Consider the following 16,811-nt stretch of genomic DNA (forward strand, 5'->3'; position numbering starts at 1 on the left):
TGCCCTTTTGTTCAGTGAACTTGTGGAGGACCTCTCCCCTAAAGTGTCTGGCTACTAGTATCGCCACCCCAGCCGTTTTAGTAGTACAAGAGGAGAAGAACTGCGAGGGGAACTTATGAGTCTGTGCGTGTCTTGCGGTAGTAGGTTTGTCTCCTGGAGAAGACAAATGTCTGCCTGGGTATTCTCTAGAAGTGAGAGCACAGCCCGTCTCTTGACTGGATTATTCAGCCCCCGGACATTCAGAGTCACTACCTTGCAAGTGTCAGGAGGCATTCAAAGGGGTGTAGTAGAAAGCAATGGAGTCCCACATTACCAGGGTAACAAGGGCATGTATGTTGCCGAGTGACATAGGTGACACAATAGGGAATAGAGCGCTAGCATGTGTGAAGCAGAAGTGATCTAACAAAACCAGAGGCCCAACCAATGTCCGGATAGCCATAGGCCACAACAAGCACTGGACAACCCACCCCGCCCCCCCCCCTTCTCTCCAACAAATCAAATAGAAAGTCAAAACTGTGATTGCGGCAGTCAATTCTAAGCAAACCAAGAAGCACGTGTATTGTCTGAATAACAAGGAACCCCATTGTGCACTGGACGACCCTCCCCCACCCCCGCCAACACCCGGATCCCTCCCCCTCGCCTGCCTCCCCCCCTTCCGGTCCCCTCAAGAACTGTGTCCCCCCCTCCCAACTTCCAAACTGACCCCAGTCCCCACCCGCAACTGGGACTGTCCCAACAACCCCGACCCCACCCTCCAGATCCCCCAACAACCCATCAGAAACCATTGTCCAAGTCCGGTCCTCAGCGCACAAGCCTGTGGAAAGTCAAAAAAGTGGACGTCCAGCCACCACGCACTACCCCTTCCCCCGCCCCCCGAACCCCCAAACCTGCGTTACAGTCATGGCGATGTCAATCTCCCCCCGGAGTTCATTCAAGCAGTCAGCGCAACTTCATTTGTCGCTGCATCAGTGGCCTCAGCTCGTGGTGCATCATCCAGGTCCGCAGCTGCAGTAGGCGAGCTCGGTCTCGTTGAGGGGGCCGAGGACCGCCAGCCAGGGATCGTCTGCCAGCCATCCCTGGTGATACGGCGCTGGCTAGGTGTGAATGTTCCGTCGTCCGTAGCAGTGATACCCAGCACCCCGCATGTATCCTGAAGGGAATGCAGCTGGTGTAGAGTCCCGTTCCATCGGAAAATAAGGCGAAAAGGGTGCCCCCAGGAGTATTGAGTGCCATGCTCCCGAAGAAAATCAGTCGCAATTTTAAAGGCCTTGCGTTTCTGCAGGGTGGATGCTGCGAGATCCTGGTAGAGTGCCACACGGTGACCCCTAAAGACCAAGGACGACCTTTTCCGAGCCTCGCGGAGTATTCGCTCTTTCAGGGGATAGTCCGGCAGGAAGGCCAAGATGTCCGGAGGAGGCGCCGAGGCCCGACGCTGTAGGCCCACTCTGTGCGCCCTATCGATACGAATAGGGAAATCAGCCGATTCCCCCAGCACCTCTCTGAATAGGTCCCGCAGGTATGCAGCCACATCCTCCCCCTCCTCTCGGGACGGAACTCCACGGACTCGGATGTTGTTCCTCCGGGAACGGTTTTCAAGGTCCTCGGTATGTGACTGAAGATCAAGGTTCTGGTCCCGGAGCCTTATAACCTCTTGCTGCAACTGCGTAATCTCCTCGTCCCGGGCATGGCCAGCGCCCTCCACCGTTGCCACTCTCTCTCCCAGGCCATCCACCTCTCGTCGTATCTGCCGGACCTCACTTGCCACCTCCTGCTTGAGGGTTTGGAAGTCGTCCCGCAACGTGCCGAAGAGGGACTCAAGGAAAGATCTCGTGACCGGGGGCTCCCCTCCAGTCGCTCCCTGGGAGCCACCCGGAAGACTCGGAGATGGCTGCCCCCTATCCTGTCTCGCGGCATTCCTTCCCAACATGTCCGGCAGGGTGCGATCTCCCTTCTTGGACCCCTTGTTGTTAGCCATTGAGACTACTAGGGCGCCTTCCGGAACGTTCGGCGGGCCCTCGACAAAGCTGCAAGTCGATTCTCCGGCCAGGCCGCGACCGCTGCGTGCCCCACTTCCAGGAGCCACGGGGGTCTCTGTCCACACCGCCAGCTAGTCTCGTTCGTCAAGCAATGGGGCGTTCAACTCGGGGACCGGCGTCCCACCCGAGTCTCCAGGCTCGACCAGCTCGGCCCTGTTCCCTCGTCCACCACCGCCGACACCACTGGCAAAAGTCCCGACCACTCCTCAGATGGCCCCCTCCGATTCTGTCTGGCAAAGTCTTCTCAGGCGCCATAGCGCGGGGGGCCGCGTTAATTTCCAACGTACCACCCCTTCGCTACCAGTCAGTACCGGGCAGTACACACCAAACGCACACACCAAACGCCCTCCTCTCCAGCCTCTCGAAGGCGATAAATCGGCGTCGATCCGCTGAATACCTCCACAAGTGCGCCTCCGGGGCTTCCGGAGAGGTAGGCCGCAGTCTCGGCACCACGTGCGTGCTTCTCCTAGGCCGCAGTACAAAGTCTCTCGACCCAATTCTCGATACTTTCAGATCCGAGAGCGCAGTCCCGGACCCATAGGGTCCCTCCGACGGGCTATCGGGCGAGCGCAGCGCCTCACACCTCCTGGCGCCGCCGCCGTCCGGGGGTATGGGCCAAAGCCACGGCCTCATGCAATGTCCAGCCCCGCGGCTCCTTCAGTCGATGCCCCGCCTCCGGACACCAAGCCGCTCAGCTCCTCGCCTCAGGGTAGGGCGCCGTGTTGAAAGTCGAAGCCCGACGAGAAGCAGTGGCGGCACCTCAGCAGTCACCAAGGCGGGCGGTCTCCCAAAACTAGGCCCCGGCTCCGCCTCCGCCCCGGGCCAAAGGCCCTCTCCGTTCCCGGCAGGGATTCCGGGACCGTTCAACCTCCAATTCCGGCAATTTCGGCCTTCACAGCCTCCACACCAACCTCCAGCGTCTATATCTCGTTAAATGCAGGGTCCCGGGGGGAAGACCAGTGCTAAAGTAGTAGGTTAAGGGCTCGGGTCCGGCGGAGCTCACAGCGAGTTCGACCGCTCAGCCCGCCATCTTGGCCACGCCCCGCATAGGTCCCTTTAGAGGACGAAGATAATTTTGTGCGTAAGGCAAACAGTAGAATGTCAGTGCTTTTTAAAAAAAAAACATTCTTTTTATTGACCTTATAGAGTAAATCAGTAACAATAAATAGGCTGTTATACAAACTGCAGGGACGTGTACACAACAGTTTACATTCCTACATAATGCTAAGTCAGTAAAGACCACACTTTGTACGATTATAGACCTGTATACTGGTGATAGTGATATTGGTGAGATTTGCCTAAAGTCACTATATTATAGCGGAGTTGACACAAGGACCCCAAACTTCCTCATGCTTCTTGGCATGCATCCCACGGGAATTATACACAAGTTCCTCTAATTTGACTCAATAATTCATGCCCCAAATCCACTCTGTAATGGTAGGGGTGTGTTCATCCTGCCAATGTCGGCCAAGTCTCTCTTTGCAGCCTGGTTTAGGTACCAGGATTAGGGTGCTTTGGGATCCACCCAGGGTGCCCATTATCCCAAGGAGTATCACTTTGGAATTCAAATCTAAAATCCTCCCCACCATTCATCCCAAAAGGCTAGAAATAGTGCACCAACATGTTTGAATAACTGGATCGCCCCAAATTGTATGGAAGAATGTGCCCAGTAGTGTTTGGCACCTCAAACAAGATGGAGTTTGTGCTCTTCCCATGTACCAGAGTTGTGAGGGGGAATAGTAATATCTATGAATGTAATTAAATTGGATAGTGTGAAAAGGGGAAGAAATAGTTAATAGGCAAGGGGCCATTTTAGCTTCAGTCCAATCGTCCTCTTCGAGATTTTCTACGTTTGATTTTCAAGTCAGACTCAATTGTTGTATAGGGTCAGTGAGTACATCACCACAGTGTTTATATTGTGTCAAAATGACCCCTTGATTATCAATTGGGCCTCCAAGGGAGTATATTCTGGGAGCGCAACAAGTTTGACGTATTTAATGTTCTAAATATGATTGCCCTTTGAAACGTAGGCAAGAGTGGAAATGTCTATCATGTCCCATTAAAAGAACCCAGCTAACCTTACTGTCTGTGTAAGCCAAGTACTGTGCCAGAGAGGGGATTTCTGCGAGCATCATGAACCATTTAATGTGATTGAGAGCAGCTTGGTATCATTTGGGAGGCCCAGTAGTAATATTTCACATCTGCCTACCAAGCTCTGTATCATATGGCGATTGGTGACATTTCTTAAATGAAATATGTGGGGTTTGCCAGCCCATAAATTATTGCTAGTCATGGCCAGTAAGCTTGCTAAAAATGTAGGTGGTAGTATAAAGGGTTAGTGTCGCAAAATATAAGGAAAGCAAGGAAAATAAATCATTTTGAAGAAGCCCAACTACCAGCCATTATGGGGGTGGGAGGGGGAGTAATGACCATTGCCTCATTTAAGGCCTTTTTTATTACCTTTAGGTAGAAGCGGCATGAGGTTGAGATCCATGGGGCAGGGGGTATATTCCATTTCACTGGTGCTGGGATGCATTTCCCCTTAATCACTTTGAGTCCCGGGCATCTCCATAGATTTGCGGGATTTCAATATGGCGGGGTACCTTGGTATCAGGTTGTTGAACATAGAAAAGCGGGCCATCCAAGTATAATGAAATTCTATTCTCACAGCCACCCCACAGCATAAAGCTCTGCACTTGGCCATTCACTCTAATTCGTTATGTAAGGGGCCCCACCACCAGGGCAAACATCTGGTGTGAGATGGGACAGCCCTGTTGCATGCCCCGTTCTATTTAGAATGGAGGATAACACTCTGTCTACCTTAACTTGGTCCCATGGGTGTGTGTATATAGCAGTCATTTTATCGAGTGGGAGGAAGCGCGGGACAAACTGCAACCTGCACATTACATGCATCGTGAATGGCCAATGGACTGAGTCTATGACGCGCTCCAAATGGAGAAGCAGAAGGGCACTATTGTCTGTTAATTCATCCTTGTGGGACAGCACAATTGTTTGATACTTCATCCTTGTGGGGCAATGCGATAAGCAGCGTCTCAAACAGTGCAGATTGCCCATATTGGACATGAAACCATTGTGTTCATCGTGCACCAAGAGGTGGATGACCTTGGCCAATCTAACAGCCTTTACTTTGGTGAGCATTTTTAATTCAATGATATTTGATAAAATAGGTCTGTAGATTGTGCAGTCTTCCAGGGGCTTGCCTGGTTTGAGAAGGACTACTAATGTTGCCCATCTCAGATCGTATGGTGATGATTCTCATACACACTATCATTCAGTGCTTTCATGCGAGAGACAAGATGAGAGGAATACTGTTAAACAATAGATCGCCAAACCATTAGGTTCCGCTGTTTCACCCGAAGGCATGGAGGTGATGGGCAATTGTGTGTTCTGTTATGGGGAAATCTACTTCACCCCCTTTTGCACCAGGCAAAATGCGAACTATCAATTCATTCATGATGGGATTCTCACCTCCCCTGCAGGAGCCACCCTGCCCATTTGGCTGCTTTGGTTATTGTACATAGTTGTTTATTACCTCTAACCCTAAGGGCCCGATGTAGGTAAATCTGATTTACCGACTCTAGAATACCGAATTTTACTGATTCGGTATTATAGATTCGGTAAATCAGATGTAGGTAAAAAATCGGTAATTTTTACCGCATCTATATGATTCGGCAATTACCGAATCGGTATTTACCGATTCGGTAATTGCCATTGATTCCTATGGGCCTCAAGGCCCATAGGAATCAATGGCAATTACCGAATCGGTAAATACCGATTCGGTAAAATTACCGATTTTGCAAGGGGGACAGGGTGTCACGTTGATACCCTGTTGCACCCCTGATTCTGGCTTGTGTGCCATGTGACACACATACATGCCCTTAGGGCATGTCTGTGTGCCACATGGCACAGGTGTACATGCACAGATGTGCATGTACACAGGAATTCGTTATTTACCATGACATAGTATGTCATGGTAATAACGAATTCTGAAGGGCCTGTGGCACTGTTTACAGTGCCACCTACATGTAGATTTACCGATTCGGTAAATTTAACTAATCGGTATTTTACGGAATCGGTCAATTTACCGAATCGGTAAATATACCGATTCTGTAAATATTGGCACGCTACATATCAGACATCAAACACCGGTCGGTAACGGCCGAAATCGGCCGTTACCGACCGGTATTTGGCGTCCTACATCCGGCCCTTAGTGCTTTGTGCATATCATCTCTTTCTTTTTGCCATCATGCTCGTTTGGGCGCTCTTTTATCGGTACCAATGCTCTCTGATGCCATGTTGGTTAGTGAGTCTTCCAAGGTTCCAGGCTATTCTACAGTGGGTTTGCCCTGAAAAGTGAAAATCAGTTTGACTGGGAAGCCCCGTCTTTGTGAAATATTTTCATGACTTAAGAAAGTGGTGACTTCTCTAACTTCTTGTCTAATCGCTAGGGTGCAGGACGACATATCTTGGAACAGTACTAGAGAGGCACCCTGAAAAAGATGGAATCAGCTTTGGGGGCCGCTGTGAGGAATTCTTCGTTCTCTTCAACGTTATTTGCCTGCATCAGAACATCAGGCACTAAGGGGCAGATTTACAAGACCCTTGCGCCACTTTAGCGTGACTTTTCCCATGTTAAAAATGTCGCAAAAGTGGCTTGTAAATCTGCCCCTAAGTCTTCTTGTTTTGAAAGGTTGAAAAAATTTGGTGGTTTCTATCCACATGGGGGGGTGACCTGTCCTCAGGACACCCCCACGCCACACGGCCCTCCAGCTGTTGGCGCGCCCCTGCCCTGTGCCACAGGCTTGTCCCTGACCTTGGTGCCCCCTCGCCGCCGCTCGTTCTTCCTCCCTCGTAGCTCTCCGCATTTTCGCCAGCTTGTCTCATATTGTACTTCTGTTTCGCCAGTCTGCCTTGACCTGTATTATTTCTTCTGTTTAATGTAATTTTGTGCCTTTTGTTGGATTGTACCCTCTGTTGTGTGCCCCCCCGCTCCCCGCTTCTCACCGCTGCCCCCTCGCGGCCCGCCCCCTTTCTTTTCTGTAAACCCCATTGGCCGCCCCGCCTCCCAGCTGCTCCTTCCTCCCACTTGGCCTACTATGGAGACCTCACGGCATAAGTGAGTGTGACCTGTCCCCAGGACAACCCCACGCCGCACGGCCCTCCAGCTGTTGGCGCGCCCCTGCCCTGCGCCACAGGCTCCTCCCTGACCTTGGTGGCCCCTCGCTGCCGCTCGTTCTTCCTCCCTCGTAGCTCTCTGCATTTTCGCCAAGTTGTCTCATATTGTACTTCTGTTTCACCAGTCTGCCTTAACCTGTATTTTTTCTTCTGTTTAATGTAATTTTGTGCCTTTTGTTGGATTGTACCCTCTGTTGTGTGCCCCCGCTCCCCGCTTCCCGCCGCTGCCCCCTCGCGGCCCCGCCCCCTTTCCTTTCTGTAAACCCCATTGGCCGCCCCGCTCCCACCTCCCAGCTGCTCCTCCCTCCCACTTTGCCTCATATGGAGACTGCACGTACGCGCAGCGGTCACGCGCAGCGGGTGCGAAGATTGTGCGCCGAAGGTGCGCCAAAAGCAAGCCCGTCTGTGCCCGTCCGCGCCCAGCGCCAGGACCCCTATCCCCGATGAGGCCAGCGCACCCGACGGACCTACAACGCCGCCACCCTCCATGCACTCAACGCCAGCCGGAACCCCGCCTGCTACCGAGCCACCCTGAAACGCACCCATGGACCCTTCACCTGCCAAGCCTGCCGATTCACCTGCCTCCGGACCTGCACCGCACCCACCAAGCCTAGCACCAGCAACAACCATCTCAAGTGCATCCTGCTCAACACCCGCTCCATCCACAGGCACGCCGTGGAACTCTGGAACCTCCTCGACACAACCTCACCAGACGTTGCCTACCTCACGGAAACCTGGATGAATGCCTCCTCAGCCCCCGACATCGCCATAGCCATCCCGGACAGCTACAAGATCACCTGGAGGGACCCCATCAACCAAACCGGAGGAGGCATCGCCATTGTCCACAGGAACACCATCCGCATCACAACCAACTCCGACGACACCCTCACCGCCGCCGAGCACCTTCACTTCCAGATACACTCCGACCCCAAGACCACCCACAGAGGCACCCTCATCTACAGACCTCCGGGACCACGTACACAATTCAGCAAAGCCATCGCAGACTTCGTCAGTCCACACACCCTCACCTCCACAGACTACATCCTCTTAGGGGACCTCAACTTCCACCTGGAGAACAAGAAGGACTGCAACACCACCGCCCTGCTGGACAACCTCGCCAACCTCGGACTCAAGCAACTGGTGAACACCCCCACCCACTACGCCGCACACACGCTTGACCCCGTCTTCTCCTCCAGCAAGCACATCTCCTTCAGCCACTCCACCGGACTACACTGGACAGACCACAGCTGCGTCCACTTCAACTTCAGGAGAACCACGGCCCACCACCACCCGCAACAGGTTCCCCGCAGAAGCTGGAGTAAGATCACAGCCGACCAGCTCACCACCTCCTCAGCCAGAACCCGCCCACCAACACGACGGACCCCAACGAAGCAGCCTGCAACCTCACACAGTGGCTCGCACCACTGAAGAATCCTCCCAGCAGACCCAGCAGCAGGAAAGCCTCGTGGTTTACCATCGACCTAAAAAACTCCAAGAAAACCTGCCGCACCCTCGAGAAAGCCTGGTGCCACGACCAGACAGAAGAGAACATGACCACCCTCAAGAACGCCACCCGCAAACACCACCAGCTGATCCGAAGCACCAAGAAGACAGCATTCAAAGAAAGACTGGACAACAACACCCACAACAGCAAGGAGCTCTTCAGCATAGTCAAAGAGCTCTCAAATCCCAGCGCCTGCAACACCGACATCACTCCCTCGCAAGACCTCTGCGACTCCCTCGCCTCGTTCTTCCACCGCAAGATCGCCGACATTCACAATAGCTTTGGCGCACAAACCACGCACCCAACCGCCGAACCAGCGCCCCCAACCACCACCCTCTGCACCTGGACCCCTGTCAGCACCGAAGACACCACCCGCATGATGAACACCATTCTCTCCGGCTCCCCCACCAACCCCTGCCCACACCACATCTTCAACAAAGCCGACTCCACCATCGCACCTCAACTCCGGAACATCATCAACAGCTCCTTTGCATCCGCCATCTTCCCGGAGAGCTGGAAACATGCCGAGCTGAGCGCCCTCCTCAAGAAACCCACCGCGGACCCCACGAACCTGAAGAACTTCCACCACATCTCGCTCCTCCCCTTTCCAGCCAAAGTCATCGAGAAGATCGTCAACAGACAACTCTCCGCCTTCCTCGAGACCAATGGATCCCCGACCCCTCACAGTCCGGCTTCCGAGCAAACCACAGCACAGAGAACGCCCTCATCGCAGCCACCAACGACATCAGGTCCCTGCTCGACAACAGGGAAACGGCTGCCCTCATCCTCCTGGACCTCTCAGCAGCCTTCGACACCGTCTGCCACCGCACCCTGATACAGCGCCTCAGCAACACTGGAATACAAGGAGCGGCCCTGGAGTGGATCATCTCATTCCTCGCCGGAAGAACCCAGAGAGTCCGCCTCCCCCCGTTCCGATCCGCGGCCACCGAAGTCATCTGCGGCGTCCCGCAAGGATCCTCACTCAGCCCCACCCTCTTCAACATCTACATGAGACCCCTTGCAGCCATCGCCCGCCAACACAACCTCAACATCATCTCCTATGCCGACGACACCCAGCTGTCCTCTCCCTCACCAATGACCCCGCCACCGCCAAAGCCAACCTCCAGGAAGGAATGAAAGACGTCGCGGAATGGATGAAGATCAGCCGTCTGAAACTGAACTCAGACAAGACGGAAGTCCTCATCCTCGGACCATCCCCGTCCGCCTTGGACGGTTCCTGGGTAGCGCACCCAAACCAATGGACCACGCACGCAACCTGGGCATCATCATGGACTCCTCCCTCTCGATGACCAAGCAAGTGAACGCAGTCTCATCATCCTGCTTCAACACCAAGTGCATGCTCCGAAAGATGTTCCGATGGATCCCAACCAAAACCAGGAAGACGGGCACCCAGGCCCTCATCATCAGCCGTCTGGGCTACGGGAACACCTTCTACGCTGGAACCACAGCCAAACTCCAGAAAAGACTCCAGCGCATCCAGAACGCCTCAGCACGACTAATCCTGGACATCCCGCACCACAGCCACATCTCTGCCCACCTGAAAGACCTTCACTGGCTCCCCATCAACAAGAGGATCACGTTCAGACTCCTCACCCACGCACACAAGGCTCTCCACAACTTGGGCCTGAAGTACCTCAACAGCCGCCTCACTTTCTACACACCCACCGCCAGCTCTGATCCGCCAGCCTCGCTCTTGCCTCCATCCCAAGAATTCGTAAATCCACAGTCGGAGGAAGATCCTTCTCCTACCTGGCAGCCAAAACATGGAACTCCCTCCCCACCCATCTACGGCTGACCCAGGATCACCTCTCCTTCAGGAAACAACTCAAGACCTGGCTGTTAGAGCAGTATCGACCCCCCCCTCCCCTCCCCCTCAGCGCCTTGAGACCCTCCAGGTGAGTAGCGCGCTATACAAATTTTGTGATTGATTGATTGATTGATCTAGCTGAATTTATTTTTCCTCCAGCAGTCAAAACAGATGTATGAATGGCCTGTATGAAGGACTCTAAGTCTGAGTTGCACATGTCTCCACGTATGCACCCGATCCGAATGTTGTACCTAACGGAACAATTTTCTAAATAAAATTTGTATTTTTAAATGTAGTTATTAATGTTGTATGAATGGTAAAGTATTAGCCTACATTTAATATAAATATATAAAATCAATTAACCATAAATTAAGCTAAAAATATTTTTTCTATTTTTTTAAAAGTTTAATAAACTTTTCCCTTTACTTTACTAAACAGAGCTCTCTGCCCCAATATCGGAAGTTTTCTTCAAGTGTGCAGAACGTCAAATACTGTCGTAAAGTCAATACAAGTTGTAACTTTATGGTCTTAGATGTTTTTACTGACTCCACCCCCAAGTTCATGGGGTGGGGGAAAGTAAGTCTAAGCTTCTGATTAACGTTACATGCTCCCCCGCTATGCGCACTGTTGTCATCAATAAAGACCACCACCCTCCTCAACAAACCTTCAGCCGATTCCTGAAGTACTCCGTACCAACTTGTGGCTCCCCTTCCCAGCCAAAGTCATTGAGAAGACCATCAACAGACATCTTTCTGAACACCTAGAACACCACAAGCTCCTGGATGACTCATAATCAGGATTCCGAAAGAACCACAGCACCCAAACACCCCTCATCACTGCCACAGGCGACATAGCACCATCCTCGGCCATGAATAGAAGCCGTCTTCATCCTCCTCAACCTCTGCACCTCACACACAAATCAACAGACTACACACAGCAGAAATTGAAGGACCAACACTCATAGTTGCTCTACGGAACAACACTACGAGCCAGACTCTCATTGTTCACACCAGAACCCAAGGACCTCATCTGCGGAGTCCCATATGGATCATTACTCAGCCCCACACTTTTCAACATGTGCCTGACTCTTCTGGCAAACATCAGATCTCACAGAATCAACATAATCTCCTGTGTCGAAAATGCCCAGCTAATTTTTTCCCTCTCAGACAACACCATAACCACCGAGACAAACTTCAAACGATGCATGACCAACGTGGCCAGTTGGATGAAAGCAAACTGCTTCAAGCTCAACACTGACAAAACTGAAGTGCTGAGCTTTGGGTATAGGAGCTCACAAAGGGACACCACCTGCTGGACGTTAGAACTTAGACCAGCCTCCACCCCAACCGACCACACTAGGAACCTAGGACTCATCCTGGACACCAACCTTACCATGAAGTTCCAGGTCAATGCTGTGACCTCCTCATGTTTCCACGTCCTCAGCAAACTATGTAAAATCTTCAAGTGGCTCCCACTGGACACAAGGCGTACCATCACAATGGCCCTAATCACAAGCAAATTGGACTATGGCAACACACTCTACACCGGCATCCTAATCTATCTTCTTCACAGACTTCAAACCATCCAAAACACTGCTGCAAGACTCATTCTCGATCTACTCCGCCAAACTCACACCTCATTACTCCTCAGAGTGCTCCACTGGCTCCACATACAGAAATGCTGCCAGTTCATACTTCTCACACACACGTTTAAGTCACTATACAACACAAAATCCATATACCTCACTCATCAGCTTCACTTTCACCAACCCTCCAGACAATTTCGCTCAGCATCACTGTCACTCGTGCACACACCTCGCACAGGTTGCTCCTTCTCATACCAAGTTGCCAAATCCTGGGGGAACCTCCCCCAACACATCAGGGTCTCCTCCTCACTTCCTGAATTCCGCAATTAGCTGAAACCTGGGTATTCAATTAGGGGTGATAAACTAGCACTTTACAAATTTGGAATTATTATGATTATATGAAGATATGACCTGCAATGTCATTACTATGCTACTTAACACTCAGATCTATGTCTAACTTCCAAGGCTACCCTGATGCAATCTTTGATCTCATAATCACTTGCAAATGGCTGTAAATTCACGTCAAAAGCTTTGTTCCCAGTATATTAAAGGCTGGTGTATTGAAGAACGTAAGCGATCATTAATGGTGTGTCCACCCACATGACTCAGGGACTCAACCTCTGTGTCCTTTCTGACCATAGCCCGCACATGGGTGCTAAACTAACCACAGTGGGCCAGACCTTGATTTCTATCTGAGGACAGTGTGAGGTATGTGCCCACTCTAGTTGGCACCAGATGCAGAATCATTGGTCTGTATGTGCCTGTGCTTTGGTACACCCAAGACGTCTCAGGAAACTGACACCATCTTTCCAAACAATGCAAAACACACAGTGGTGTAGCAAGGGTATTTGGGGGTCCACTGGACCCCTCACAGCTGTTGACCCGAACAGTGGCAATGCTACTGCTGCATTATTGTTCGTTACGCCGCTGAAAACAGCTTGGATCCAACACAATCTTTAACGTCTGCTGTGTATTAAACTCAAATTGACTGTAATGATGTTTAAAGCTTGAATGCTGATGCATTTCAATATGGTATCTATACACTTTAGTCAAGAACACCTTAGGTTGTTGTTTGCGAATAGTGTTTTAACTTTGTAAGATTTTCCAATAAAAGCTATTTCTATCTTATTTCCAACATTTTGTCAGAGATATTCTTACCTTGTTTTTCCTCCATTTTGTGAATGTCTTTTACTTTCTGAGACAAGATGTCCCCTTTGAACAGCCAGGAACTGTTGTTTCCCGAATTATTAAAGCAGGAAAAAATTAAGGAAAAGATTGCATTTTTTCACTTCGCAGCAACAGTAAATGGCAACCACTGTGCACACACACAGTCAGAGAACATCCTTGATGCTCTTCCCTATGCCTGAATAGCTGACCAGCTGGGCTGTAGGGGTAATTCAGTTGACATCATAGCCACAGGAGTCATTCTAGAAATCCCTGGAAGAGGGCACAGCTCATGAGGCAACAACGTTGTATTGACCTCCAACCTACATCTTCTCCCTACAGGCAGCCTTTGCACATTTATCCCTGGCATTCCGCTGTGACAGTTTCACCCTTCGCCGACGGGTGCAGGTGGAGGAACGGGCTCGAGATGTGGCAGAGGAAAACATACAGCAGGAGCTGGAGGAATGCCGCTCACTTCTACAGGTGAGTGCCGCTTAAAGATGGCAGCGTCGCCATGAATTAGATCTCGGGCATCTCATTCACTCTTTAGAGAAATTTGTATGTCCTAGGCCTGTTTTCGTTTTGAAGGCAGCCACGGTTGGGATTTCTCCTCAATATCTCAAGGTCGTTTACTGTGGTACTCTGTCATGTTATAGTGTTTTTGTGTGGATGTGAGGTGCCTTGCCATGGGATGTCATGCCATGCCTGTTTGAAGAAATTGCTTGGTGGTAACAGACGTAATAGTATGGCGCCTTACCTTAATTAGAGGCTCATTAAGTTGTGTAATATACGCTGTCTCATTTTGTTCAGTGGATGGTTAATAGGAGCTTTGTCAAGATGGTGAGTTGGTTAGCTCAAGGATCTGTCAAGAGAATTGGCCAGCGGTACATTGATCATCATTGGTTTAATGCTGGAGTCTTTTGCTTTGCTGTGAGGTTGGTCAATAAATGTTGGTTGAATTTTGTGTAGTTTGCTTTGGTCTAATGTTATTGCATTTAGTTTTTCTCTAAGGTCATTTACAACAGACCTGTGCACACATAAAGTAAAAAACAGAGTATGTTCACATTATACACAAAAAGACAATGGTCGCCGTGACTTTTCTTGTTTCTTTTAATGCTTGTTGGCATAAAGACCAGCCAGCCGACACGTGTTTTGTCAGAGAACAGGCAACTCTGACTCTTCAGGGCTGGAATTAGAACAGAAGGAGCTCACTCAGTACAAAACATATACAGTTTGGTAATGCCGCAAAATAACACAACAACAAGCCACCGTGAATATTCCGGCATATGTGGAAACCAACTTAGAAGGCTACACCAAATGTTACTTGATGCGCCATTACTTATTCTTTACTGTACACACTCAGTAGAATGATTCCAGTTGAGTATTCAAGTGGGTGAAAAAGATTTTTGTGTTTAATGCACAAAAGTCAAAAGTGGATGAACAGGTGTATTTCTAATGCCAGAAACCATCTCCATCACCCCGTGTGTTTTTATTAAGAAAAGATGATATAAGACTTAGTCACACACCATCACACACATGCTACGCATTAAGGAGCCCATAGTGATGATAAAAAAATCTTATTAAAAAAGTAGCAAATCAAGCACATACCAAAGTCGTAATAGACGGTATGTGTAATCCATATGTAGAAAATACAGAGGGTCAGCCCAGAAAGCAGAGGATGTTCCATTACCACCCAACTCAAAAACAGACATAAACAAGACATAAACACTCTTCTTAGGTCTCTATTTTTCAGGTAGGGTCTCAAATCTCCTATCCTTCATTCACAGATATTTTCCACAAAACAGCCAACAGTTTTGGAACTTAACCGCATGACTTTACCTATCTGCCATGCTGATTCACCATGCCACTGGAATCAAGCTATCCAGGGTGATGAAGGCTGAAAGCCCGAAACCGGTCCTTGGATGCTTGTTTCCAGTCCAGGGAGGACCTAGCTTGGCAGTTCGGGCTGGACTGTTCCCATGGGGCACAGGGTCAAAACTGATTTGCATATGGCTGGGTTCAAACTGGAATGACATGGTGAGCAAAAAAACGATGGATTCTGGCCCAGATCTCTGTACTGGGGTGGATGTATGACATTGTTCTGCATTCTGTCCATCACCTGTTGTTTTTTGCATTTGTCACCCCGAGTGGGACGGGTATGCTCAGACGTGAGTCCCGTGCTCTCCATGCCACTGGAATCAAGCTATCCAGGCTGATGAGGGCTGAAAGCCCGAAACCAGTCCTTGGATGCTTGTTTCCAGTCCAGGGAGGACCTAGCTTGGGCTGGACTGTTCCCATGGGGCACAGGGTCAAGACTGATTTGCATATGGCTGGGTTCAAACTGGAATGGCATGGTGAGCAAAAAAACGATGGATTTAGGCCCAGATCTCTGTATTGGGGTGAATGTATGACATTGTTCTGCATTCTGTCCATCACCTGTTGTTTTTTGCTTTGTCACCCCGAGTGGGACGGGTATGCTCAGACGTGAGTCCCGTGCTCTCCATGCCACTGGAATCAAGCTATCCAGGCTGATGAGGGCTGAAAGCCCGAATCCGGTCCTTGGATGCTTGTTTCTAGTCCAGGGAGGACCTAGCTTGGCAGTTCGGGCTGGACTGTTCCCATGGGGCACAGGGTCAAGACTGATTTGTATATGGCTGGGTTCAAACTGGAATGGCATGGTGAGCAAAAAAACGATGGATTTAAGCCCAGATCTCTGTACTGGGGTGAATGTATGACATTGTTCTGCATTCTGTCCATCACCTGTTGTTTTTTGCATGCTGATTCACCCAGCATAATCTGTTATTAGTACTATGTAGCAATGCTTCCTCTTTTTCTTGTTGTATGCATCTCAATAGCCCAACTAGATCCAGTCCTTCTTCTTGGAGCCTTGTTAGGCACAACACTCAGCAGTCCCAAGAAACTAAGTCCACACCATAGAAACCCTAACTAAAATTAATAACAATACATGAAATTGCTTTGTTTGCTGGTTGAGACACAGTGACTGATTTCTGCTGTGGTGGCTTTATTCAGCGATGGGTTGTCATGCTTTTCTCAAACGTTGTGTGACTGGTATTACATGGAGGGGTTCTTGCATTATTCAGCTGTGTCACTATTGTGGCTTGTCTTAGGTTGTAGTGCCTTGCCTTATTCACAAGTAGCTTAATGCTGACTTACTTGTTCCGAGACCAAGCTGTGACGTAAGCCTAATGATGACCTGTCTTGCATTTTATAGAGACTTACAAACAGCTGTATGGAGGAGAGATGGAAGGAGATGGCTGGTCAACTGCAGGAGAGTCTGACAGTGCTGACCGGTTCAATTGAGAGAGTGACCAAGGCAGCTGAAGTCCTGGGGGCGGTTCATCAGGCCAGTATTCTTCTCCCTCTTATCAATCACTTATGACTGCAGTAGGTTGGAAATGCAATTCTGCTGCTTCTCACCCACCAATTTCCTCCAAAGTCCATTTTCTGTCTATGTTGGAACCGAGCCATGTATCTTGT

General features: G+C 50.2%; 1 protein-coding gene across 3 annotated transcripts in view; it reads left to right on the forward strand.

The window, feature by feature from the left end:
- Positions 1-16,811, forward strand: part of LOC147712541 (inositol 1,4,5-triphosphate receptor associated 2-like) — a 420,289-nt gene that overhangs the window by 286,814 nt on the left and 116,664 nt on the right. For all 3 annotated transcript variants that reach the window (XM_086923244.1, XM_086923246.1, XM_086923245.1), the window contains exons 6-7: positions 13,656-13,796; positions 16,546-16,677. In XM_086923244.1, coding sequence (XP_086779370.1) covers positions 13,656-13,796; positions 16,546-16,677 — 273 coding nt within the window. The remainder of the gene's footprint in view (positions 1-13,655; positions 13,797-16,545; positions 16,678-16,811) is intronic.

This window comes from Lissotriton vulgaris, chromosome 5, assembly GCF_964263255.1.
Source record: "Lissotriton vulgaris chromosome 5, aLisVul1.2, whole genome shotgun sequence".
Lineage (NCBI taxonomy): Eukaryota > Metazoa > Chordata > Amphibia > Caudata > Salamandridae > Lissotriton > Lissotriton vulgaris.